General features: G+C 46.1%; 1 protein-coding gene across 4 annotated transcripts in view; it reads left to right on the top strand.

Annotated features, from left to right (window-relative positions):
• Nucleotides 1-7,662: 7,662 nt before the first annotated feature.
• The window catches only part of Socs7 (suppressor of cytokine signaling 7), a 38,715-nt gene continuing 18,423 nt past the window's right edge, over nucleotides 7,663-27,954 (top strand). For 2 of the 4 annotated variants that reach the window (XR_013111059.1, XM_034505588.2), the window contains exons 1-7: nucleotides 7,663-8,828; nucleotides 18,384-18,448; nucleotides 21,189-21,293; nucleotides 21,750-21,851; nucleotides 22,693-22,823; nucleotides 23,267-23,435; nucleotides 27,020-27,148. Coding sequence is in view for 3 of the 4 variants with exons in the window: in XM_034505588.2 (XP_034361479.1) it covers nucleotides 7,855-8,828; nucleotides 18,384-18,448; nucleotides 21,189-21,293; nucleotides 21,750-21,851; nucleotides 22,693-22,823; nucleotides 23,267-23,435; nucleotides 27,020-27,148 (1,675 nt within the window). In the remaining variant the exon portion in view is untranslated. The remainder of the gene's footprint in view (nucleotides 8,829-18,383; nucleotides 18,449-21,188; nucleotides 21,294-21,749; nucleotides 21,852-22,692; nucleotides 22,824-23,266; nucleotides 23,436-27,019; nucleotides 27,149-27,954) is intronic. The other 2 variants (XM_076935881.1, XM_076935882.1) reach the window with 2 other exon arrangements.

The raw sequence follows: 27,954 nt of genomic DNA, 5'->3' as shown, positions 1-27,954 counted from the left end.
CCTTGGCCTCCTAGCAGCAAGTGCAATGAGCATAATAGAGAGCTAGCTGCATGTCCTGGCAGTGTGCTCTGACGCTGGCACCCCTGACACTGCTGCTTAATGGTGTTGAGATGGGGAATGGTAAAGGTGGGGCAGAGAGTGCCCAGGAGAGCTAGAATCAGCCTGTTAGCAGGCTGGCAGTTCGTAAAATGTTTTTCCTGCGTGTGATCTCAATGAATCCCACAGCCAAGTACAGGTGACTCTTCTTATCCCTGCTTCTCAGATACAGACACTAAAGTGCAGAGACACCCATTGCCGGCGAACGCAGTTGCCTGGAGTTACGCCTCCCCTGCTCCCTCCATCGCTCAACCTCAGAGCTGAAATGATACTTCCTTACAGAAGAGTAGATAGAGGCCCAGGGATGAAGCTATCTCCTTTGGGCTACCCCGGGGACAGTGGCAGAGCTGGAGACTTGTAGAGAAGTCCCCTGCTGACCCTAGTCTCCTCCTGCCCTCAGAGCTAGGCACAGCAGCACTGAGGGATGGGGTAGGGTGAGAGAGGAAGAGAAGGAAAGAACAACTTTGCCTCTGTCTCTCCATATTCTTCTTATCATCCTAACTTATCCTTTCTTTGTGAAAACGAGTCCCTCTCACTCTCCTCCCTACTTTTTTATTTGTTTTCTGAATTTTAAAATTAATATTTTATTTATTTATTTATTTATTGGGGTGAGTATTTGGAAGTCAAATGTTAACTTTGTGGGAATCAGTTCTCTCTTTCCTGGGACTTGAACTCAGGTTGTTAGGTTTGATGGTAAGCGCCTTTACCCACTTAGAGTTTGGTCTCTAGTCCCTTTCTCTCCCTCATACCCCTCACATCCCCACTTAATTTCCATGGCAGAATTGTTTGTAGAGCAATCCATACAGAAAGGGAAGTTTTAGCAAGAGGTGCCCTGGCTTCCTACACATGCAGAGATCTGGGGCATCAGGGTTTGAGGGAGCAAGGCTGAAAGAGAAGGAGCCAATAGGGTTTGGCCTCAGCAGTGTCACCATGTGTTGCCTTAGGGCTTCTTTCAAGAATCAACTCCAGGAGACACATCCACTGGGGAGGCAGAGGCAGGCAGATCTCTGAGTTCCAGGACAGCCAGGGCTACAAAGAGAAACTTTGTCTTGAAAAACAAAACCAACCAGCCTCTCTTATAGCCTCTTCAGATACTAGATGGCAGAGACAAATGAGAGGCAGGCAGATTTCTGTGAGTTCTAGGACAGCCTGGGTATATATATCCAGGCCAGCTAAAGGTATATAGTGAGACCCTCTCTCAAAAGTTGGGGGATAGGAGGGGCTGGAGAGATGGCTCAGTGGTTAAGGGCACTGACTACTCTCCCAGAGGTCCTGAGTTCAATTTACAGCAACCCATGGTGGCCCCCAACATGGTGCCTTCTTCTGGTGTGTCTGAAGAGAATGATAGTGTACTCACATATGTAAAATAAGTAAATTTAAAAAAATAAAAAGAAGAATGAAAGAAAGAAGGAAAAAAAGAAGGAAAGAAAGAAAGAAACTGAGATCCTGAGAGGTAAGGGACATTCCCAAGGCCATCAGTCAGTGAATAACACTGCTGGGAACAGAATTCTGTACTGTGCCTCTAAAACTCTTCCCTTGGCTTCTCTAATGTTCTTCCGTGTGTGTGTGTGTGTGTGTGTGTGTGTGTGTGGCTCACGTGTGTGTTTGTGTTCTCTGATTCTGTGTGATGACAGAGAAGAGGGTAATGAGGGACTCATTCCATTTCTTGGTATCACTGGCAGGAAGGCAGGCGCAAGAATCAGTTAAAACTCCTCCCCCGGGAACTTTTTCTCCTCCTTCTCCTCCTCCTTTTCTTCCTTCTCCTTTTCTTCTTCTAAAAAGCTTTTCCTAAGAGTATCTAACATTTGTATAGTGTTTTATAATTTGTCAAGTGTTTTTATTTTTCCCACCTAATCCCTACATAAACCCTGTCAAAGTGGGATTATGACTGACCCACTTTTACAAATAGTGTACAAATCCAGAGGCTCGCTCCCGCCCGCTATATGTAAGTACACTGTAGCTATCTTCAGACACCCATAAGAGGGCATTAGATCTCATTACTGATGGTTGTGAGCCACCATGTGGGTGCTGGGATTTGAACTCATGACCTCCATGAAGAGCAGTCAGTGCTCTTAACAGCTGAGCCATCTCAACTGCCCTGGCATTGAACTCTTGATATTCTTGTCCTAAGTGCTGAGATTAGAGGTGCATATTGTCATGTTTGGCTTCACTGTGTAGCCCTGGTTAGTCTGGAACACACAGATTGGCCTTGAATTAACAGAGATCGACCTGCTTCTACCTTGCAGCTACTGGGATTAAAGGAGTATACCATTACTTCTAGCCTTTGTTTGCTATTATTTTTGGAGTGAGGTCTTGCTTTGTTGTCCAGGCTGGGTTTGAACCGTGGGGCTCAAATGATTTTACTGTTTCAACAGAAACACCTATACTTGGATGGTCATGTATCTCCAAGCCATGGATAATTAGACATGAGTGAGTCACAGCAGTTAGAGGGACAGGGCCAGTGTGTCGCATTACAAACCTTGGCCATTGTAGAAGGACTTGGTGAACCCCAAACTTCCTGTGGGATCTCTAAATCTTTTTAACTAAAACTTAAAACTTTTTAACTAAAGTGTTAGGGTCCAATCACTGTAGTACACACATCCTGGTCTCAATTTATAGTCTAGGCTGGCACAGAACTCACAATCCTCCTGTCTCAGCCTCCCACGGGTTCTGGGGTTCTGGAGTAACAGGCATGTACCACCATATTTGTCTTATAAGAAGCTCTTATATAGCCTTTTGTTTTTGTTTTTCGAGACAGGGTTTCTCTGTGTAGCCCTGGCTGTCCTGGAGCTCACTCTGTAGACCAGGCTGGCCTGGAACTCAGAAATCCACCTGCCTCTGCCTTCCAAGTGCTGGGATTAAAGGCAGCGCCACTGCCCGGCTCTTTTTTTTTTTTTTTTAAAGATTCATTTTACACACAGACACACACACACACACACACACACACACACACACACACACACACACACGTAGTGCTCCCTCTGCCTATACACCTGCATGCCAGAAGAGGGCACCAGATCTCATTATAGATGGTTATGAACCACCACGTGGTTGGTAGAATTGAACTCTGGACCTCTGGAAAAGCAACCAGAGTTACCTCTCCAGCCCCCTCTTGTATATCCTGTAACAAAAGAGATGTGAAGGTGTGATAGTCTGCTTTTAAAGTTGACTTGTCACAAATTAGAATCACCATGTAGGAGCCTCACCTAAGGAATTGTCCAGATTGCCGTAACTGATATGGGAAAGAACCACCCCAGCCACCCAGAATGTGGTGTGGCTATTTCAGGTGGCAGTCCAGTCCATGGCTGGATGAAGAGTGGGTTGCCCGGTTGGCCTTCTCTCGAGTTCATTTGCTCTGTTGCTGCAGCCGTTCCTGTTTCCTTGGTTGATTTTGAACTAGCATCTGTAGGCTTCCATCACTGACTGGTCAACAGCTAATCTGGTTTTTGGAGACTGGAACTGCTCAGGTACCCAGGCCCAGGGACCAAGCAGCTATGGCGTTCTCAGCCTTTCAGGTGTGAGACAACTGTTGTTACTATTTCACTATAAGCTTATTTAATAAATTCTTTATATATACACATATGATATATATTTGATATTACACACACACACACACATACCTGTAACTTTAAAAATTATATTGCTTCTGTTCCTCTAGAGAACCCTGGTAAGCCATAGAAACACTTCAAGCTGGGCGTCTTGGAGGCAGGAGGATCAAAGGTTCCATGCCAGTTTTAGTTGAATAGGGAAACCTGTCTCAGAACAAAGCCCAACTTGACTGTAATCAGAGTCACACAAAGTTTCTTTTAAATTTATTTCTCTACTTATTTTTCATACAGGATCTCACTATGTATCCCTGGTCGTCCTGGAACTCACTATATAGACCAGGCTGGCCTCAAACTCACAGAAATTCACCTGCCTCTGCTTCCTGAGTGCTAGGATGAAATTAAGGTTCCTTTTAAAATACTTTCCCAGACAAAGAATATAGGCCTGGACTATTAAAGAAGTAGAGAGAGGTGATATTTCCTTTCTCTGTTCTCTCAGCCTCCCCCCTTCCTCGGCCCCCCTCACCTAGAGCTGTAAAACCCGAATTATCCCATAGCTGACACAGGCAGCCTCTTGGGATGCAAACAAAGCAGCTGAACAGCAGAGGGCGCTGTAGAGCTGCAGTCCTTGTCTTCACAGACTGATTTCCTTTGCCTGAGCCAGGGATCCTGGTTTTTATTTTAGGCAGCTAGTGTTCTGGGGTTTTATAGCACCTAACTCTCTTTCCTTTTCTTTCCCTCTCAATCTTCTTTCTTTCTTTTATCTTTTCTTTCCTTCCCGTCTAGAAATCTTGAGTGAGATGAGAAGTAGCTGAGGGAGCAAGGGTAGAGAAGAAAATCTTTGCAGTCAGACAACTAGCTGGAAATCCCACTGCATCCTTCCGAACTGATTGACTATAGCTGAATACGTCCCTGCGTGTCAGTTTACTTTCTCATTTACAAGAGTGGCTGCTAATTTTGTTGTGCAGAATTCGAGGTGGGTTTGAATCATGGGTCGTTCATGAGGCTTAAGGTTGTCCAACAATTCTGTATCTCTATATCAAGGGCTTACTCATGTCAGTCATTGACATAACGTTCTGCCATTAGAGAGTCCATGAGGTACCGAGAACAAACATATCCTTCTGGAACTTATATTTTACTAGGGAAGGCAGATTTTTATTTTTAAGATTTATTTTTTAGTATTATTATTTTTGGTTTGTTTGAGACCACTATGTAGTTCAGGCTGTCCTGGAACTCACTATGTAGACCAGGTTGGCTTTGAATGGACAGAAATCCACCTACCTCTGCCTCCTGAGTGCTGGGATTAAAGATGTGTATTACTATATCCTGCTGGTTTTTTTAAAATCGTTTTTATGCTTATGATGGCTTTTGACTTTGCTTGTCTATTCACCATGTGTAAGTCTGGTGCTCAAGGAGTCCAGAAGAGGCCATCTGATCCCGTGGAGCTGGAATTAGACCTTTGTGAGCCACAGTGTAGGTGGTGGGAATTGAACTGTGACCCACTAAGAAGAGTAAGCAGTGCTCTGAACTGAGCCATCTCTCCAGCTCCCTGACTCTCCAGCTTCATGACTTACTTTATTTTTATTACCTGTGTGTGGGTATGCCTACGTGAAAGCTAGAGGGAATCGATTCCCTGGAACTGGGGTTCCAGGTGATTGTGAGCTGCCTGATGTGGGAGCCCGGAATTGAACTTGGGTCTTCTGGTAGAGCAGTTTGTGCTTCTAACGGCTGAGCCAGCTCTCTAGTCTGGACAGAGTTTTAATCAAATTACACATGTGCAATTAAGTGTAACAAAGACTTGGTCTTCAAGTTCAGAGAGAAGGTGCATCTTCCTGGTGTCGTGAGGAGAGAGTACAACTGAAGGCTGGACAGCTCATCAAGCATGCAAAGAGGGAAACTGATCTGAGAAAGGTGATTAGTTAGGCAGGACGTGTTGCTCACTGGTCAGCTACAGTTTTGCTTTGGAAGTATAAACACTGGATTTGCTTCCTGACACTGCAGAAAAAAGGGCGTGGCAAATAACAAATGAAATGCCTATATATGTTGAAAATGGCAGTGTTCGCCGGGCGGTGGTGGCGCACGCCTTTAATTTCAGCACCTGGGAGGCAGAGGCAGGCGGATTTCTGAGTTCGAGGCCAGCCTGGTCTACAGAGTGAGTTCCAGGATAGCCAGGACTACACAGAGAAACCCTGTCTTGAAAAACCAAAAAAAAAAAAAAAAAAGAAAAAGAAAGAAAGAAAATGGCAGTGTTAGTAGACCTGAACTGCAGGGGAGAGACAAGATACAGCTTGGTGGGCAATGTGTAAGACATAGGCAGTGGGGGGGGGGAACCATCAGGGCCCTATATGTCCCACAGAGAAGCTTTCTCTCCATCCTAAGCATGCACAATTACAATTACTGGCTGTGGGGCTGGAGAAATGGCTTAGTGGTAAAGAGCGGTGGCTGTTCTTCCTAGAGGTCCTGAGTTCAATTCCCAGCACTCCATGTGACAGCTCACAACCATTTATAATGGGTCTGATGCTACCTTTGGTGTGCAGAGAAATATATATAAATAAATCTTTACAATCACAGGCTGTGAGCAAGCTTCTATTTCAAAATGACCCCCTCGGGCTGGGAAGACGGCTCTGTAATGTGCCTGTTTCTCATTGATTCTGGAGCTCATGAATTTGGCTAGGTTGGCTGGTCAGTGAGCTCCAGGGATCCACCCCATCCCAAATGCCAAGCTCACAGACATATGCTGCTCTGCCTGGCTTTTATACTGTGCTAGGGATCCAAACTCAAGTCCTTACACTTGTGAGAGTCCCTGTCTTAAAAACAAAAGGGGTGTAGGGAGCCGGGCGGTGATGGCACACAGCTTTATTCCCAGCACAGACATGTTTCTGAGTTCGAGGCCAGCCTGATCTACAGAGTACAGCTACACAGAGAAACCCTATCCATAAATCAGCTCAGCAGACAGCAGCTTGCTCTGCTCTAACGGGATCAGAACTCAGTTGTCAACACCCATGTCCAGTGATTTATGACAGTTAATAATTAGTTCTAGGGGATCTGATGCCTTTCTGGCGTTCTGCACACACATGTGCATACACATACATTTTCTAAGTGTTGGAGATTATGAGGGCGATTCTGATCTACATCTCCTGTATAATCTGTAGGTGTTACATTAGGAAAAGCACAAAAAGTTGAAGAAACTCTCCCAGTCACTGAAACCAATTCTGACTCAGCAAAGTTGCCCCCATTGTTGACAATTTGATCAGGTTTTGCTTTTTCCACTGTCCTCTTGCATCAACAAAGGAAAGTATTAGTAAAAATTCTGGTTACAATTACACTCTTTGGTCACTTGTCACCAGTTTGGGAAGGGCTGGGAATGAGGGCTGGTGGTCCAATTGTTGCCACATCTTGGAGTCTATCCTTAACATGACACGTGCACTATGACAACAATCAGTGTAAGTATGCATCTGGCAACCAGTCATACAGAATTGGCTACTGTATATTTTTATTTCTTGGAAATTATGTATTCTGCATCCTTGTATTTCAGTCAAACTCATGGTGAGCTTATGTTAACTATAGATACACACACCCTGTCTTCCCCCAAAGAACCAGTTGTTTTAGCATGGAAGAGCACCCTGCAGGATCTATCTACAACACATTTTCATGTGGTCATTCCACAGTTCATCGGTTGCTAGCAAAGAGGATTCAGATTTAATGAAATGACTTGGCCAAGGTCACACACCCCAGGCAGCGTAGATGGGATAAGACCCAGACAGTGGCAAGAGCCGCGACCCTCTTCCAGGTCCAGACCCGGGTCCCAAGGCCTGCACTGCTCTACACAGGAGGGTGGACAGGGCCTGGGCGCCCAGGAAGTGAAAAGGCAGGGGTCGCTGCCGGAGACCAAGGAGGCCACAGAAGCAGCAGACGGCCAATAGCTACCAGGCCCGAGAGCAACGTCAGGCATAGTGGAGTGCGACGCTGCGCACCCTGGGGAAGGGGGCGGGACCTGGACAGGAAGTGACGTCTCGGGGCGGTCCTCGGCGGCGGCGCGCGGCCTGGGCTCGCGCTGGGCTCCGCGCGCCCCCCGCCCCCTCTATGAGGCAGAGGCCGCGGCGGCCGTTAGCGCTGTCGCTCCGGGGGCCGCGGCGGGCGGGGCTCCGGCGGGGCCCGGCCTAGTCCCCACCCAGCCCGGCTCCCAGCCGCCCGCCCTCCCTCCCTCACTCCGATGCAGGGGGCCGAGCTCCGGGACGGCGAGGCGGCGGCGGCGGCCGCTTCGTACCGGGTCCTGAGCCGCCTCCTCGGCTATGGAGAGGCGGCCCCGGAGCCAGGCCCGCCGCCGCCGCCCCCGGGCCATGGCCCGTCGCCGCCACCCTTCCTCGCGCGGCCCGGCTCGCGGGGCGCCCGGCCGCCGCAGCTGATGGTGTTCCGCAACGTGGGGCGGCCGCCGGAGGAGGAGGACGCGGAGGCGGCCCCGGAGCCGGGACCCTCGGAACTGCTGTGTTCCCGGCACCGCTGTGCGCTGGATCCCAAGGCCCTCCCGCCGGGCTTGGCGCTCGAGCGGACCTGGGGTCCGGTGGCTGGACTAGAGGCGCAGCTGGCGGCACTGGGGCTCGGACAGCCGGCGGGGCCAGGGATCAAGACTGCCGGCGGAGGCTGCTGTCCGTGCCCGTGTCCCCCGCAGCCGCCGCCGCCGCAACCCCCGCCGCCTGCTGCCGCCCCGCAGGCCGGGGAGGACCCCACGGAGACGAGCGACGCGCTGCTGGTCCTGGAAGGCTTGGAATCGGAGGCCGAGAGCCTGGAGACTAACAGCTGCTCGGAAGAGGAGCTCAGTAGCCCGGGCCGTGGAGGAGGAGGAGTGGGTGGCCGGCTGCTACTGCAGCCTCCGGGCCCCGAACTACCCCCGGTCCCCTTTCCGCTGCAGGACTTGGTCCCTCCAGGGCGCCTGAGCCGAGGGGAGCAGCAGCAGCAACCTCCCCCACCGCCGCCGCCGCCTCCCGGGCCCCTCCGGCCCCTCGCAGGCCCTTCTCGGAAGGGCTCCTTCAAAATCCGCCTCAGTCGCCTGTTTCGCACGAAGAGCTGCAACGGCGGCTCGGGCGGTGGGGATGGGTCCTGCAAGAGGCCTTCGGGAGATCTGGCAGCTTCAGCTGCGAGCCTGACAGACATGGGAGGCTCTGCGGTCCGGGAGCTGGATGCGGGGAGGTGAGATTGGTTTAGCGGGGGTGGGCAGGCGACAAAGTTCCATTTCTTGTTTCGTTTCCCTCGTTTCCCCTACTGCTAACATGCTACTATCAGTTCTCAAGCTATGGACTTCAAGAGGAGGTAGACACTTGGGACTAAAGGTGGTGACATCTCGCATTAGATCAGAGCTAATTGTGGAAACAGCTTTCATTCTTGGAGAGTTCACACTCTGTGACGCTTCTCAGTGGGTTAGCATCTCTTGCCGGGGATGAGTTGAAGCCCGGCCTCACCTTTCATCCCTGGACTGGCCCCACTTTTCAAGCACCCCCTCCCATGTCTGTTATTAGTAACGTTGCTGGGAGGTTGCTGGAAGTGTGTAGCCTTGGGGCTGAAAAGCTGGTGTCAGTCACCTGCCTGTTATTATCTTGATCATCTTGTTCTCTCTGCACCTGCCTCCATGCTCTTCACAAGTACATACATGCAGATAGCCTGAGGAATCTGGCCAACAACTAGCTGGGCAGCGCCTTTCTTACTCTCCTGGCTGTTCCTAGATATTTGCTATCTAAAGCCTGTGTGCTGACCACTTTCTGAGAATGGCTTTATGCTTACTCTCTCACGGATGTGAGCATTCTAGGTGAGGTAGACGAATTGACTTCTAGGCCAATTAATGGCAATTCCAAACTTAAATGTTGTTTCCTCCAAATTCTAAGAAGTAGCTAGACTTTTGACTGTTGGAACATAGTTCTGTAGTGTCAATTTAGAAAGCAGTCAGCTTTTGCAGCCATGAGTGAGTCTTACCTTGTGGTATAACATTGTGAATTGTAGTTCTGAATCTGTCTTAGACTTGAATTGGTGGCTTTTGTTTTTTTAGACAAGGTTTTATTATGTTGATCAGGCTTGCTTTTAATTCACTATGTAGCACAGACTGGTCTGGATCTCTTGATCTTTCTTCCTACCTCCTCCCAAGGGCCAGGATTACAGGCCTGCTGCCACTGTGCCTGACTGGAATTGGTCTTGGTATGGTTTATGTGATGTATTCTTGAAACATACAGAGACAGGCCAAGGGCAAAAGGCAGATAAATTGATAACTTTGTTGAGCACTAGACTCTTGGAGGGTAGGGGGAACGTTGAAAGATAAGTATGGCTGGACCCAATTTTAATTTTTAAAAGCTCCCTAGTTTATCCTCATTCACAAACCACCCATTCTTGCACATGGATTCTCAAGGGAACTTGAGTATTCCAAGATATTTTGGCTTTGTTGTCATTTCTGAACATCTGTGCCATGGGCCAAACCCAGATCCCTGACTGTTTGACCCCATGTGTACCTCTTTTGGTAGGGCCTGTTTTATTTTGTGTGTGTGTGAATGTGAATGAATTCCTGCTGAGAGCTCAGGTCTTGAAAAGTGTGTGGTTACTGAAACAGTTCCCTGCCCCCACAGTGGTAGGTTCTGTATTTGATGCTCCACTTATCAATGTGGATGAAATTTGCACTTGCTGAGGGTGAGGGCAGGGCTGGAGCTGTGGGTAATGGCATAGGATGGATTGATCATTTTCTTGTGGTTTGTCTTGCCTTTGTTCCACCTTGACCAAGACTTGCTCTAAGATTCCCGAGACGACAAGTATGAGGTGTGGCGTGAAATTAGCTGCTACGTATAATAGATTAGGAAGTGGAAAAGGCGTATACCATTGTATGGTGTTTGCCTTGGAAGTAGAATTTAATGGTCATTGGCTGCTCTGTCGTCAACCTTACTCTAAGCACGACACAGGTTTCTGCAGCAGAGCAAATTAGGCTGTACCTCTGCAAAGAAGCTTAGTTCAGGGCAGTGGAGAAATACATTTTTTGGTCCAAGAACTTTTTCTGATGAATTGGAGAAGAGCTAGGTATTTGTGTGTAAACATTTGGCTGACTGCTATTTGCAGGCAGCATGCTGTATGGAGAATTAGGAGAGTCTGGACTCTGTTTGGAAGTAGAGCATTAGCTCTGGGATGGAGGGCAGACTTGTCATCTTTGTCTTCCCCTTTCATCTGTGAAGTGGGACAGCTGTGAATTGTCCTGTTCATGTCCTTACAGGAGTAGAGGGAAGATGTGAAAACTGCATGGACTATTTTATGCTTTCTGGAAGAGCAGTAAGAAGATAGAGTTGGGGCTTTTTTCTGTGCTGAGCTTTGGTGTTGCTTCTGTCTTCTCCACACTCACTGTGCCAGTCTTGTTGGCAGCCTCTAGGCTGTGAGAACCGTGTAAGTCTGGCCAGGGTAGTTGTGATGTCTGTGGATCTGTGTCTCCTAAGCAAGTCCTCTCTTGTTGGGAAGAGCAGGGGCCTGGAGTTTGCACTTGTTCTCTTGCTTTAAATGGTGGCACCTGAAGCTCTGAGGAGACTCAGCTCTTTGCCAGTTACGAGGCTTCTGTGTCTGCACTGCTTGAAGGTAATTATGGGTCTCTGCTGTGTTTGCTATGTAATTTGGGGCATTTATGGTAACCTCTAGGCATAATTCTCTCTGCTTTACACAACATCTACCTTTCCCATCTACACATTTCCCACAGCTATCGATTTCAATGAGAATTTCCTAACAGTCATTTTTATAAGACTTAACAGTCGAAATTCTATTGGTGAACAACTCGACTTCCTTTTGAGTTCCTTAAGAGGAACTGCCCAGATATGATACACAAGTCCTAAGAGTAGTACAGGAGTGGGGCGACAGACAAGGATGGGACTGTAGAGATGGCTTAGAAGAGTTGAGCACGTGCTGATCTTGTAGAAGCTCAGAGTTTGATTCCCACATACCTAGGTTGGGCAAACCAGGTTGGGCAGCTCCTGACCATCTGTAACTCCACCTTCAGGGGATCAAATGTCCTTTTTGGATCTCAGCAGTCACATGTACACATGTCTACACACACACACACACACACACACACACACACACACGCATGCGCACACACGTAAAAACTATAAATCTTTAAAAGCAAAAGAGTAGTGTGAGGGTCAGCAAGATAATTCAACAGACAAAGGTGTTTGCTGCAAAGCCTCATGGCTTTGAGCTGGAACCACCTTGGGACTCCATGGTGGAAGGGGAGCACTGACCCTCATAGGTTGTCCTCTGACCTCCACATGCCTGCATCCACCCCCAATTTTTTATAAATGAATGAATGAATGAATGAAGCTGGGCATGGTGGCACACATACCATTAACCCCAGAACCCAGGAGGCAGAGATAAGCAGATCTCTGAGTTGGAAGCTAGCTTGGTCTATGTAACAAGTTCCAGGCTAGCCACAAATACATAGAAAAATCCTGTCTCAAAATTGTTTTCTTTCTATTAAAAAAATAATAGTATGAGTTCACTTTGAGAACTCTTTAAAGTGAAGTAAGATTGAGCTTGCCAACTAATCAGCTTTCTGTTCTTGCTAGCTGGGCTAGGCCTTATACCACACATATGTCAAAATTCAGAAAGCTGGGCTTCATGCCTGTGGGCCTCGGTACAATATAGAACTTTGCTATTTCAGGAAAACAGTGGAGTTCCCTTGTCTGTTTCACATATGTTGAGCTGATTGTCTTTCTTCAGATTTGGTGAAGAATAGCATGTATCTGCCCTGTTTGAATCATCACATAATACACACTCAGTTGGGAATAGGTGCCTTTTTACAGGGTTTGTCTACTCAGTTTAACAGTTGAGTCTGTTCCTGGCAGTCTTCATGGTTGTGTAGTGGAAAAATGGAAGCAGTTCTGTAGTGATTTTTGATTTGTTTGTGGAAAAAAGGTGCAGTTCTGGATGGTGAGGCTGCTTTGGCATGAGTTTGGGGCCCTGCTGTCATGGATAGACTTGGCCGACAGCAGAAACTTACTGTTTCTTTGGGTCTTGAGAGCTGGGGGAGGGGTGTGTTTTACTGCTGTTATTTTGTTTCTTTATTCTTACTTTTTTTTTTTAAGATTTATTTATTTATTTTCATGTATGTGAGTATACTGTCTTCAGACACCAGGAGAGGGCATCAGATCCCATTACAGATGGTTGTGAGCCACCATGTGGTTGCTGAGAATTGAACTCAGGACCTTTGGAAGAGCAATCAGTGCTCTTAACCACTGAGCCATCTCTCCAGCCCCTTTATTCTTACTTTTGGTTTTATTAACAAGATTTAAAAATGTGTATGTCTGTATGTACTTGCAAACATATGTAGGTGCCTGATGAGGTTAGAGGAGGACATTGGATCCCATAGGTAGGTCTGGTGTTACAGGCAGTTGTGAGCCTAACTTGGGTGCTGGAACCAAACATATCCTCTGGAAGACCAGCAAGTAACAGCCAATCCATCCTCAGCCCCTTTTCTCCTACCCCTCCCCCCTTCTGTCCTTTTGAGATAGAGTCTCACATGCAGTCTGGACTGGCCAGTTTATCTTCCTGTCTCAGCTTCCTGAGCTCTGAGATTATAGATGTGTATACCATTATGTCTGGTCTTGTATAGCCTAGGATGGCTTCAAACTTACTCTGTATGTGCTCAAGGTTAGTCTTAAACTGAGTCTCCTGCTTCCACCTCCCAAGTGCTGGAATCACAGGCATGTGTTGCCAGATCAGCTAGGTTCAAAGGGGCCTAGAGTCATAACATGGGATGCTGAAAGCAAGGTGATACTGTAGTGTGCTAGGCTGTGTTTGGGTTTTGTTTCATGGTCTGTTGGCTTTTCAGACTATCTCTTTACAAACTACTTGTGGTTGTCAGTGCTCACAGAATAAGTTCCCTGGCTTTAAATTTTTTTATCTCTCCCCAGTTGATTCTTGAGCCTTTAACATTCTTGCCAATGTCATTCCTGAGGTTTTTGGATTCGACTGTGGCCCTTGGCTTTTCCCGATGAAGTTCCTCCATTGGTTTTGTAGTCGGTTTACAACAGAGTTTTGGATCTGACCTTGCTGCACAGATGTCTGTGTATTGGAAGTAAAAATGAACACATGGTTTTTGTGCCTGTAGCACATGAACAGACACTGGCTTATGATGTGTTGGAAATGGCACAGGCTGCCTGACTTGGCACTGAGTGCCTTAGCAGGGACAGAGGTGTATTGGAGCTGCAGAGTCTAGTGTTGGTCATCTTAGTTTGGAAGGTGCTTTAGGAAAGGATACATGTAAGTTTTAGGGATAAAGGGATTTATGGACAGGATTCATTGTTTGTATTTTAGGTTCCAAGGAATGTGAAAACTGGCCAGTGGTTACGTCTGTGTGCTGTTGTCCTGTTTAGTCTAACGCTTCTGACTCCTTCATCTCATTCATCTGTTGCAATGCAGATAATTTGCAGAGTGGAAATGGATAGTGGCGTTCTCTTACCTATAGTTCAGGCAGTGACATGCCTGACTCAGCAAGCTCCCCAAAGACCTCTGTCTAAAGTTCCCTTCACTTAAGTCATGACCTACCTAATCCTCCTTAGCCTACCTCTCCAATAAGTCTGTTCTAAGATGAAAGTGGCCCACTGGCAAAGTTAAAGTACTTTAATTTTATTCCCCAGTGTTTTTCAACTTAATGTGAGAAGTTGTTACTAATCCATGAATATAATAGTATGGAGGGTTAATTTGGAATGTTTATTTGGGCTAGGGATGTAGCTTAATTGGTAGAGTGCTTGTCTAGATTGCTCAGAGCCCTGGGTTAAATTCCCAGCACTGCCAAATATGTGTATTTGGAGGCCTAGGATGTATGTAGCTTAGTTGGTAGAGTGCTTGCCTTTAATGAATGAAGCCTTGAGTTTAATCCCCAGCGCTTCATAAATGGGGCATATTGCACCTCATAAACGTGTATGGTGGTACATGCTTGTAACTCTAGCCCTGAGCAGATCAGGCAGGAGGGTCAGAAGTAGCTTAGAAATGAGTTCTTATCATCCTAGATATTTACTATATGTAAAAGGGGATATAGAAAATATTTGCACTAAAGTAATAACTACATACCAAGGCAGGCACTCGTCATCAAGCTTAGTTAAATAGGTACAGCATTAGCTGTACTTTATCTGGACTCAAGTGTTGCTGTCCTCAGTCTGTTTTGTCCCCAGGTAACTGCCATCCTCAATTCTATGTTATCACATCATTGCTTTGTTTCTCAGTCATCTAGATAGACTTCTAGCTAGTCAGTGAGTGGCTGACATTACAGTGCTCCAAGGATCCTTGAGATAGAAAGTGGGCTTTCAGTTAGGCAGCAGCTCCTTAAAGAGAGAAGGAAGTACACAGAGTTACTGTTGACCATGCAACCCTTTATGCCTTCTACCTTTTAGCTTCAAGCCACAGAGCACCTGTCTTTACCAGGAAAACCATCTAGGACTTTCAGATGAGTTTGCCTGGGTTTAAATTCAGATGCTTTTCTTTTTCTAGATCCTAGAAACTATGAATTTTTTTTTTCTTTTTCAAAATGTCGGGGGTGGGAGAGAAGATGAGCTCAAGTGAGAGGGCCCCCGCAAGACTGCTTGGATACTGCCCTTCCTCAGAGCTTGGCACGAGGAGACTCGTCCCTGCATGGGCAGATGGCAGAGTGATGCAGTTTCCTTTGAAAAGAGGCAAACTGCCAAGTGGCTGAGGTGTGAACCTTTGAAAGGCCAGTGCTTTGGGTTTCTACTTGCTGAGTTTAATGTTGTACCTACAAGATATCAAATAAAAGTCAGCTTGGAAGCTCCTCAGATGCTGTGAGTTCATGTCCAGTGGGATTAACTTTGCTTTGGGTTGTTGGCACTAAGCTGTGGTCATGAGCAAATGTTAAAATGGAGCCCATGTGTGGTTATATCTTGTTTTTATGTGACCATGTCCGCTGTGTGGGCTGCGGATGTAGTCAAGTGTGGATTGTTAGACCTCTTAGAAGGAAGCTGCCCGTGGTTCATCTCTTTCTTTGAGACAGTCTCTAGCTGTGGCCAACCTGGGACTCATTCTACAGACTAGGCTGGTGTGAACTCACAGAGATCTGTGTCTGCATCACTAAAAATGTGTGTGTGTGTGGTTTTGTTGTTGTTGTTATGCAGCCCAGACTGAACCTTGGGCTTGAGGTAGCCCTGCTTCTGTGTCACAGTGCTGGCCTGGACTAAGTACACAGCACCACATCCAGCTTGCAGCTTTCTGACTCAACTCGTCATAGTCTGGTTTTGAAATTGTGTTTTGCAAATTCAGGCATCTACATTAAGACTTAAAAAGCAGGAGTGGGAGAAATGGCTCTGTAGTTAAGAGCATAAGACTTGAGTTCATTTCCCAGCACCCAAGTCAGGAATCTCACAATTACCTGAAACTCCACATCCAGGGGATCTGATACCTCTGGCCTCCAATGATACCTGTATTTACATGTGCAAACACATGCACAGACACACTTACACATAATAAAATGAATAAAATTTAATCTAAAACAGTTACGAAAAAAGTATAAAACTGGGTCTACTGTCGTGGATCTGTGGTCCCAGTTCTTGGAAGGTAGAGGCAAAGGGAGGCCAAGCTCATCTTTCTTCACCTACTTAGTGAGTTAGATGCTAGCCTGGGCTACATGAAATTCTGTTTCAAACAAAACCAAAAAGCATAAATACGGTTTTTGGTTTTGTATTGAGGCTGGAGAGAGGACTCAAGAGCGAAGTGCACTTGATGTGCTTCCAAAGCACTGAGTTCAGTTACCAGCCTCTTAGGCGCCCTTGACTCCACTCACGTCCAGGGTTCTATCTCCTTTTCTGGCTTCAGTGAATACCCACATAATGTGACACACAAACACATACGCATATAAATAAAAAGATACATAGGTTTAAAAATATGGCGCTGCTGGGGGGTTGACTCAGAGCGTCATAAGCAGACACTTTACTGATGAGGCTATGTGTGGGCCCTGGAAAGCAAATGGTTTTATGTTTTGTTTGGTTTGGCTTCTTAAGACAGAGTTTCTCGCTGGCGGTGGTGGCTCATGCCTTTAATCCCAGCACTTGGGAGGCAGAGGCATGCGGATTTCTGAGTTCAAGGCCAGCCTGGTCTACAAAGTGAGTTGCAGGACAGCCAGGACTACACAGAGAAACCCTGTCTCGAGGGGGCGGGGGGGGGTGTGGAGAAGAAAAAAAAACAAAAAAAAGAGACAGGATTTCTCTGTTTAGCCCTAGCTGTCCTGGAACTCACTCTGTAGACTAGGTTGACCCTAAACTTGAACTCAGAGATCCATCTGCCTCTGAGTGCTAGGACTAAAGCCGTGCACCACCACTGCCAGCTGAGGTGAGTTTATTGTCACAAAATTTACCTTTTTTAGGTGTCCACTTGTGTCAATTTTTTTTTTTTTTTTTTGATACTTTTTGTTTTGTCTCAGACAGGGTCTGACTTTGAAGCTTTAACTACCTGGAACTCACCATATAGATCAGGCTAGCCTGGAACTCTGCCTCTAGAATATTGGTATTAAAGGTGCATGTCTTTGTGCCCACCTGATTTTTTTCTTTCTTTTTCTTTTCTCTCTATTATGTAGTCCTGGCTATTGGCTATCCAGGAATTCATTATATAGACCAGGCTGGCCTGTCTCTGTCTGCTGAGTACTGAGGTTAAAGGTGTGCACCACCATAACTGGCCTGACTGACTTATTTTAAAAGATTTACTTATGTATTTATTTACTTTTATATATGTGAATACATTATCACTGTCTTCAGACACACCAGAACAGGGCATTGGATCTCATTACAGATGGTTGTGAACTATCATGTGGTTGCTGGAAATTAAACATAGAACCTCTGGAATAGCAGCCAATGCTCACTGAGGCATCTCTCCAGTCTGGTCTGACTGATTTTTGACAAGTTTATATAGTCATCAGAACTTACCCTCACCCTTTGTGAGCATGAGCCTACTTCCACCACCTCTGTAAAAGCTTTGTCATCTTGAGATGAGTGAAATATGTTTCAACACATTTCTGGCTGGAAAGTCTGTGTTAGCATCTTTTGTTCTTCATTGTTTGCTGAAAAACTATTTGAAACAGATAAATTGTTAACCTTGGTGTGTAATGGAAGGTGGTTTCTGGAGAACATGAAAGCAGAGCTGTGTGACTCAGGGAGTGGGGGAGGGTATACTTGGATACGGGGGTAGAGCTACCCTAAGACGACCCTATTAGCCATGGCCTAGGCTCACATCTCAGGACCATGGGCAGAGAGGTGCTCATGATTGAAGCTGGCAGTGTATCCTTTAGTGCCCTTCTCCAGCCAGGGTGTGCTCTCTGGCTCCTGACTGACTCCATGTGGAACCGTCTTGTCTTAGAGTCAGAGGGCAGGCCTTGCTCCAGGTTGGCAGCTACTCAGGCCTAAAGCCTTTTGGTTGGTGTTCAGATGAAAATCAACTCTGCATCCAACTCTTCCTTGTGAAGTAGACTTAGTAATTACCACTCAAGGTGTTTCATTCCTCAGTGCTGGGCATGTCAGGACCCAAGGGATTGCTATTGCAGCTATTGTAGGCTGGTGAGTTTAGAAGCCAAATCTATTTAAGGAATTGCCTTAATTATTTTATTCTCCTTTAAATTTTAGGCTTTATTTCAGAAGTGTTGCCAATATGCCTGTAATAAAGGGTTTGCTTTGTGTTTCAGGACATCTGGAATCCAGTGTTCTAGTGATTTTAAGTGCATATATGTTCATTTCTCCCTAGGAAACCCAGGTTGACAAGAACTCAAAGTGCCTTTTCTCCGGTCTCCTTCAGCCCCTTGTTCACAGGTAAGGATCCTGTCTTTCTCTCTACTCTGACAGCTGAAAGAGTGTCCTGAGACTTCTCGGGAAACACCCTTTCATATGCATTGCTGGGAGAGCTCTAGTCTCCTCTCTGGCAGTCTACAATAATTTCCTTCATCCCGTGCCCCTGGGTTTGGGGATGTTTTTCTGCCATGTGGAGTGTGTGCTTTGATTTCAGCTCCATTACACTGAAAGGTAAAGGCTGCTTGGTAATAGGATAGCCCTAGAAGTTACATAGTTCAGGGTTATTACATATAAATTAAAGGCAGGAATTACTAAGATATAAGCTTGCAATGCATAAAAGACTCTCCTGAAGTCGTAATTCCTGTCCCAGCTTCCAAGGAAGTTCATAGATTATCTAATAAAAATGACCCATGAGCGTCTGGTCTAGTCTAAAGACTTGGGGCACTGGGGACTGTGTGAGCTCTTGTCTTACCATTTTAGGGGCTGGCAGTGCTGGCAGCTGTTAGTGCTCTTCACTGTGTCTAATTTAAGGCTGTCCTCTTGCAGCAGGGGACACAGTGGCTAAAGTAAGAAGGCTGTTGAGTGTCTTGGTAATGGGTCAATGCCACATCATCTCATATGGGAAACTCTTCAGAGAGGGATCTGTTCTGTCAGTCATGTGTAAAGCTGCTGCTTGAGTAGAAGCTGTAAAAGGTCTTTTTCACACTGTCTCAAGTCTGAGAGGCCCTTTATAAAATAGTCTTTTGGCTGGGTGTGGTAACCTACCCTGTAATTCCACGGCCTGGGAGGCAGAGGGAGGAGGATTGCAGTTTAAGGCTAATGTAGTCTGTGTAGAGAGTTGAGGCCAGTCAGAGCTATGTGAGACCTACCTAGAAACTAATTAACCAAATTTAAAGTGCTAATCTTGAACTCCTTTGGATATTATGGCCCTCATAAAGGTGATTTAGAGGAATTATGATTTAGAATGGACATTTCCAGGCCAGTGGGTCCACAACTGTATAGGTTCCAGTAAGTTGTTAAAACAAATGACATCTTATAGACATTTACTGTAGTGGGTCACATAAACAGACTTGCTTATCTTATTGGTTACACACTTTTCTAGTTAATAGTTGCTTCCTCCTTAGGAGCATGTAGGTTTTAGTTTCAGGTTAAGGTAGAGCCTTAGCACCTACCTATAAGTGATATCCTAGACTTTCTAACATGGATTCTTGTCCGTGCCTGTTGGACACTCACTGTTCAAGGCAGTGAGACTGACAGCAGTCCATAGCCCACTTCCTAAAACTTCCACAGATGACTTTAGTTTTGTTTAAGGTCCAAGCAGGTTTCAAATGTGTAGCAGAAGCTGACCTTGAACTCCTCCCATCTCTATCCCCTTATTGTTTCGTTTAAAGAAATATACTGCCATGCTATCCAGCAGTTCTTTCTTAAACACTTGGGTTTTTTGTTTGTTTGTTTGTTTGTTTGGTTTTTGTTTTTTAAGACAGGGTTTCTCTGTGTAGCCCTGGCTGTCCTGGAACTCACTCTGTAGATCAGGCTGGCCTTGAACTCAGAAATCCGCCTGCCTCTGCCTCCCAAGTGCTGGGATTAAAGTCGTGCGCCACCACTGCCCAGCTTTTCTTAAACATTTAATGCATGTGCATGCCTATGTGTACATCACAACAAACACGTGAGGAAGCCAGTGGACAGTTGTAGGAGTTGAACTTGGGTCTCCGGTTTGGAGGCAAGCACTTTGTATGCCCAGCCTCCTCCCTGGTCCCTCCCCTCAGCTGTTACTACTTCTGGTCTTACATTCGTCCTTTCCATATGGCAGGGCATGAACCACTTGCCTTGCTCCACACTGGCTTGAAAGTCTGCAAAAACACTTAGCATGGCTTTATTTGATTGAAAAAAAAAAAAATTCCTTTTCAGAACTAGAGCTCCTCCCTATTCACGGTAAGTCAGTAGCAGAAAGAGCTCTGGACAGCTTTTCCACTGTCAGGCTAAGAGTGAGAATGAGTGTGTCACATCATGCATTTGGAGGTCAGGGGACACTTATCAAGGATCAACTCTTTTTCCACCATACAGGACTTGGGACTGAAATTAGATTATCAGGTTAGCAAGTCCCTTTTTCTACTGAACCATCCTACCTTTCCTGTTTTTCTTTATGTGGATGAGTTGTTTTGCCTACATGTGTGTACTGCGTGTGTGCTTGGTGCCTGCAGAGGCTGGAAGAGGGCACTGAATGTCCTGGAACTAGAGTTTAGGGTGGTTATGAGCCACTCTGTGGGCGTGGGAAACAAATGTGGACCTGCTCAAGAGCAGCAAGTCTCCTGATCCTCACTCACCAGAACAGCTGAACTTCTTTTCCCTTTTGTTTTTTTGAGACAAATCCTGTCTCTTTGTAGCTCTGGCTGTCCTGAAACTCTGTCTGTAGACCAAGCTGGCAGTCTTGAACTCACAGAGATCTGCCTGTCTCTGCCTCCCAAGTCCTGGGATTAAAGGTGTGTGCACCACAACTCAGCAACAACTAGATTTTAGAACAATTGGTGTTAAGGGTAATTCCAGCTTGGAGAGCTTAGGGACCCTCTGCCCTCTGGCCCCCCTTGCTTAGGGACCCTCGGCCCTCTGGCCTCCCTTGCTTAGGGACCCTCTGTCCTCTGGCCCCCCTTGCTTAGGGACCCTCTGCCCTCTGGCCTCCCTTGCTTGCTCTTTGTTTCCCTTTCCTTTTGGCCTCAGCTTTGAACATTGCTTCTGTAACATGCTTGCTATGTGAATCCCTCAGGTGAGACAGTGTCGCTTGTGGACGTGGACATTTCTCAGCGGGGCCTGACCTCTCCACACCCTCCAACTCCCCCTCCTCCTCCAAGAAGAAGCCTCAGCCTCCTAGGTATAGTCTCTAACTCACTCTTTTGCCATCTTGCCCTGTAGGGAGGGTGAGCTCTAGGGACTTGCTCTTTGGTCAGGGACCAGATAAGGTTAAGGGTTTCTGTTGATGACCCAACTATTTGCCGTCCCTTTCTCCACACCCCTGTCATGTCTGTAGGCACCTAAACGGGCGGGCATCTTAGTTGCATGAAGCACTGTTGACTGCCCATGTGTTGAGTACCTTCACCATGTACCTTGCCCTCAGTCTGTTGCTACTGAACTGCTTTAGGAGGAGCCTCCCTCTCCTGCTTTCTAAGCAAAGCAAAGCTGATTAGAATGACTTGCCCATGCAAAAAGATAGCATGAAGGCCAGGCTACCTTGCCCCAGAGGGCAGCCTGACATCCTCTCCTCCTCTGCCTTCACCTCGCTGTTATGTGCTCATTTCGCTGAACCTCTTGCTTTTGTTCTCTCTTGTAGATGATATCAGTGGGACGCTGCCTACATCTGTCCTTGTGGCTCCGATGGGGTCTTCCTTGCAGTCTTTCCCCCTACCTCCGCCTCCTCCACCCCACGCCCCAGGTTAGCTTAGCTTAGAGCCAAGACTCATAAGAGTGGAAAGACGGGAGAAGTCTGCTTATGGAAATGACTACTTAGGAGAAAGCCTCAGCCTTTATCCCCTTGCTTGGACTAGAACTTGAAAAGGAGTCTGAGAACTTTGTTTTCTAACCTGTTTCCTTATGGAAGTCAAGCTTACTTTTCTTAGAAATAAAAGCCTGGGATTTTTGGTTCCTGCTTCTGGGGCTGCTTTGCAGTCCCTGAGGAGGTATCACTTAAGAGACGGCCTTGATGTCAGTTCAGTGAAGAAGTTTGCTATGTTGCTGGTTATCAAAGCTGTGTGGTTTCCCCCCCTAAGCTTTTGGTATTTACTGCAGCCTTGTAAATAAGTACCAAGCATTTAGTAGCCCATACCTGCTTTGCCAGCCTCCAGTACCCAAGGAATAAAACGAATGAAATCAGCATTCTTTTCTACTTGCTTGGCAAAATCATTACTCTCCCTGGGCAAGTAAACAAGTCACTATTTCCAAGGCTGCTTTACCGGCACTTCACTTCGAGGTGGGAGAAGTTGGAACCGCTCTAGGCTGGTGAAGGCCCTGAAGTAGTCACCTTAGTCAGGTTAGTGAGCAGCTCCCTACTGCTGTCCTGGGGTTGAATGCCCCCCTCATCCTTCACAGCTTACACGAGCTCATACAGCTTTGTGTTCCAGCCCATCAGCTCTTTTCCACTGCTTTGGCTCCACCCGCTCAGCTTAGCGTCTAATGCCTTGCCCCTCTTCAGTTAGCATCTTTTTGGGGAAGGGAAGTCTGCCTGTGGGTTGGAGCAGTATGGATAAACAAGTGGTCTCCATTCTCTTGCCCTGCAGATGCATTTCCCCGAATTGCTCCCATCAGAGCATCAGAATCCCTGCACAGCCAGCCCCCCCAGCACCTCCAGTGTCCCCTCTACCGGCCAGACTCAAGCAGCTTTGCAGCCAGCCTTCGAGAGCTGGAAAAGGTAGGGGTGCTTGAGGACTAGCAGCTCTCTGTCTGTACTGTCCTCACTGTGTTTGAGGAAGGGGAGTTTCTGTGCCTCCATATTCACAGGGGCTGTTGTCCATTTTATAGGAAATGTAAGAAGACTGAATTTGGGTGGGAAAAGTTAGACACAATGAAGGAGGATTGCTGAGAAATATTTGGAATAGTGTAAGGTGGTTTCACTAGGTAAACTGACCCAGTTCCTTCTGGTCCTTACGAACCACTGGTAATGGTAGGATTGGTCCTCTGGTACAGAGTAAAAGTGTAAGGAGCCTGGTGCTCTCTGCTGTGGTTGGCACAAGTGTTAATGGCTTTTATCTTCTCAGGTATCTGGAGAATGGGGAAATCTCCCATGGTAAGACAGATTGTGCCCAGGACATTGCCATTTCTGTTAACTACTTTAGTATTTCCTATCTTTTCTAGTGTGGCTGGTATTGGGGACCTATGAATTGGGAAGATGCAGAGATGAAACTGAAAGGGAAGCCAGATGGTTCTTTCCTGGTACGAGACAGCTCTGATCCTCGTTACATCCTGAGCCTCAGCTTTCGATCACAGGGTATCACCCACCACACTAGAATGGAACACTATAGAGGTAAGAGCTGCTGCCCCCAGGAAAGCCTTTCTCCAGATTTGCTGAGGTAGTCCCTGCCCTTCTTTTAAAATTTTAATTATTTTTGTGGGTGGGCCTAAGTGTATGTTTGTGTACCACTTGAAGAGGGGCTTAAGTCTCCTGGAGTTGGAGTTATCAGCAGTTGTGATGATGTGAGTGCGAGGCGTCAACCCTGAAAAAGTAGTGAGTGCTCTTCACTTCTAAGCCAGCTCTCCAGTCAGTCAGTCTGTCTGTCTGTCTGTCTGTCTGTCTGTCTGTCTGTCTGTCTCTCTGTCTGTGGATATGTGTGTGTGGGTTGCTGTGTGTGTGAGGGGGTAGATAAGTACAGGGATGTACATACTGCAGGGTGCCTGTAAAGTTAGAGGACACCATGGATGTCTCGAATGTGGGTCCATACCTCTTACCTTGTGACAGGCTCTCGTTCTGGTGCAGCATACACCAACATAGTTGGCCTGAGCTTCTAGGGAGTTTCTTACCCCAACCTCCCATCTTGCCATAGGAGTGCTGGAAACATGGACATGGATACCATTCTCAGCTTTACAAGGACTCTGGGGATCCAGACTCAGGTCCTTATGTTTGCACTGATCCATCTCCCTAATCCTTGTTTGTTTGTTTGAGACAGGATCTCATGTAGCCCAGTCTTGCCTTGAACTATATAACCAAGACTGTATTTGAACTGATTCTTGTCTCTGCCATGCCACTATGACCAGCCCAAGATTTAATTTTTTATGTAAAAGTAACAGGCATATTCATCTTAGCATGCATGCAAATTTTTTTTTCTTTCTTTCTTTCTTTCTTTTTTTTTTTTTTTCCTTCTTCTTCGAGACAGGGTTTCTCTGTGTAGCCCTGGCTGTCCTGGAACTCACTCTGTAGACCAGGCTGGCCTCAAACTCAGAAATCCGCCTGCCTCTGCCTCCCAAGTGCTGGGATTAAAAGCGTGCACCACCACTGCCCGGCACAAATTTGTTTTTATCTTTAATAAATAGTAAAATTATATATGTTCTACATAATTAAAAAAAAATAAAAGCTGGGCATGTTGGTACATGCTTTTAATCTTATCACTCAGGAGGCAGAATCAGGTGGACCTCTGAGTTTTAGCCTAACCTGGTCTACAGAGAGAAACTCTGTCTCACAGAATGAAAAATAAATCACCGAAAAAATTATTTTTTTTTATTTTCAGAAAATGTTTTATCTTTATACCTGTTTTATATACCTAGACACCTGGGTTGCATATAAAATTTCATAGGCAAAAAAGAATCACATGTAGAAAAAGTTTTAATCGTTAAAGAGTTTAAGTCGTTAAATCACCAGGTGGTGGTGGTGGTGGTGGTGCACACCTTTAACCCCAGTACTCTAGAGACAGAAGCCTATCTTGGAAAACTGATTTAAAAAAATAAACAAGGAGGAGGAGGAAGAGGAGGAAGAGAAGTAGAAAAGAAGCAGCAGCAGAAGTAGCAGCCATGAATTCGGTTAGGAACGATGTCTGGTGGTTAAGAACACTTGCTGCTCTCCCAAAGGACCGAAGTTCAGTTCCCAGTATCCATGTCAGGTGGTTCACAACTGTTTGTAATCCCAGTTCTTGGGAATCTGATGCCTTCCTGTGGCTTCCATGGGTACACACACACACACACACACACACACACACACACACACACACACTGTGGATTAGGTAGCTGTTGCAGGGGATGTGGGAAGAAGCCAATGCTGCCAGTTTTTCTGATGTTCCAAAGAAGCAGAATCACAGATAAACCAAATACAAAATACAGCATTTCAGAATGAGCTATTTTGTTAAAACAGACTGATAATTGACTAGACTCTGGGAATAGTAGATGAATACTTCTTGATAGGCTCATGATAGGTGAGAGAGTAAGAGCCCTCCCTCCTGAGTACTGTCCCAGTGGCTGTTTGGTTAAAGGGCCTTTCTTTTTAACCAAATAGGGTTTTCAGTAGAAAGAGGCTTTGTTTCTGGCACTTGCTGGCAGTGGGACATGCCCTCATCATTTTCGGTGACACTGTAAGAATAGCTGCAGAGACTTCAGTCTGCAGTCCCCTGCAGTGATTAGGTCCAAATTGTGTTCTTTTGTAGGCCATTCTTTCGGAACCTAGTATTAAGTCACAGGAGGTCAGATTCCCTTTTGCCTTTGCAATTCTGGAATTTGAGGTAGAAACTTCACAACGTTCTGGGCATGGGAAGGAAGGGAAGACTTAGTTTGCTTTCCCTGTGCCTGTTGTGCAAGAGTGAGTGCCTGAAGGGTGACTGGTGTGCACACTGGAAGGCTTAGGTCAGAAAGCACTCACTTTCACTGTGGTTGCCTCACATCCTTTATAGTATGTGCGTCTTCATTATATGACAGGTGAATGTAGCATTTATACATACAAAGGTGGGAAGTAAGTCATTTAAGGAGTAGTATACATATGGAAAAATCCTTATTTTTTTAATTATTTGGTTTTTAAAATTATTTTTAATTCATGCATTTTGTAAATTCATGTGTTCAAACATGTGTAGGCCACTACATGTGTATGGTAGGCAGGGAACCTGAGGGAATCGCTTCTTTCTTCCTCCTATGTTGGTTCTAGGGCGAGGACTTGGGATGTCATCTTTGCTGGCAAGCACCTGAGTCACCTTGCTGACCCCTCTAAAGTTTCTCCTCCTCCTCCTCCTCTTCTTCTTCTTCTTCTTCTTCCTCCTCTTCATCCTCTTCCTCTTCCTCTTCTTCCTCCTCCTCCTCTTCATCCTCTTCCTCTTCCTCCTCTTCCTCTTCTTCTTCTTCTTCCTCCTCTTCATCCTCTTCCTCTTCCTCTTCTTCCTCCTCCTCCTCTTCATCCTCTTCCTCTTCCTCCTCTTCCTCTTCTTCCTCTTCCTCCTCCTCCTCTTCATCCTCTTCCTCCTCCTCCTTCTCTTCTTCCTCTTCCTCCTCTTCCTCCTCCTCCTCCTCCTTTTTTTAATATCTTTATTTTTCTTTTGTTGATTTGTTTTATGTTTTGGCTTTCAAGACAGGGTGTCTCTGTGTAGCCTTGGCTGTCCTGGAACTCAGTCTATAGACCAGGCTGGCCTCAAACTCACAAAGATCTGCTTGCCTTTGCCTACAGAGTGCTTTGAGATTAAAGGTGTGTGCCACCACCATACCCCCCAAAAATGAGTTAAAAATATTGTTTAAAATTTAAGAATTTAGTTATTAAAATAAGATGTTGAGTTAGGCGATGGTGATGCTTCAGCACTAGGAAGGCAGAGGCAGGCTGATGTCTGTGAGTTTGAGGCCAGCCTGGTCTACAGAACAAGTTCCAGGACATCCAGGGCTACTCAGAGAAACCAGGTCTCATAAAAACCAAACAACAACAAAACACAAACAAACATTATTATGTTGAAAGCAGCCTCTCAGGTCATTTGAGGGTTTCTGTTTGCTTTTCTTTCCTTTTCTTTTTTCTTTCTTTTTTTCTTTTTTAATTTCTAGGGTTTTGCTACCCAGCTCAGTCTGTGCTCTAGTTGAGATCTTCCTACCCTCGACTCCTGAGCACCACACCCCACCAAAAGAGTTTGTCAATTTCCTCTTCATTTTCCATTCCAGGAACTTTCAGCTTATGGTGCCATCCCAAGTTTGAAGATCGATGCCAGTCGGTGGTGGAGTTCATTAAGAGAGCCATCATGCACTCCAAGAATGGGAAATTTCTCTATTTCCTGAGGTCCAGGGTTCCAGGTAAAACTGTAGTTACAGTAATTATTATTATTATTGCTTTAAAAAGAAAAGAAAAAGACAGGGCCTTACTCTTATATTTTAGGGTGGCCTTGTATTTCTAGGTAGCCCAAGCTGTCCTCTTACCTCAGCCTCCTGCTAGTTATATTGATTATTACACCCAACTAGGATATGATATCCTACTAGAAGGTTCCAGTTCCCAAACAAAGGCCACACCTAAAACTGTTTGTCCTGGCTACTGGAGCAGCCACTTCTCCTGCAGAGTCCAGTGACTAATGGCAGCCCTTGAACATTAATCCTACAATGTTCAAAAGAATAGTTTCTGCTTTTCTGACTACATGAATAAGAAAATCGTTCCCATCTCTGAAGCCCGGGCATCGTGTAACATTTGACATTGAGATTGCTCCTTGCTGCTGTTACGGGCTTTTTACCTCTTACCTGTGAAACAGGGTAGTGTGAGCTCTCCCGGCATTTCCCCAGGGACAGGGATGTGAGAGTAGAGTCACCAGAAAGGCAGTGGTGAGAGTCCACAGGTTGGATGCAGTTGTACTTTATTAAGAGATGCCTACTATGGGTTTGTCCTCTTTGACTGTCAAAGAGGAGTGGTTTGTTGTTGTTTGGTATATTGACATCTCCACTGTGTTGAAAAACAAAGACTTCTCTCCACGTGGAAGCAGTGTCCTGATCTTGGCTTCACTAGTGTGATCATAGAGTCAACCAGCCCACTCAAGAAGGAGTCTGCCTGGTCACTATCAGAGAAGGTGAAGGAATGGTTTAGAAGAACTTGGTTTTTAGCATTAGGTAAGGAA

Source organism: Arvicanthis niloticus, chromosome 6 (genome assembly GCF_011762505.2).
Source record: "Arvicanthis niloticus isolate mArvNil1 chromosome 6, mArvNil1.pat.X, whole genome shotgun sequence".
Taxonomy (NCBI): Eukaryota; Metazoa; Chordata; class Mammalia; order Rodentia; family Muridae; genus Arvicanthis; species Arvicanthis niloticus.
This window is presented reverse-complemented; position numbering and strand designations above follow the sequence as displayed.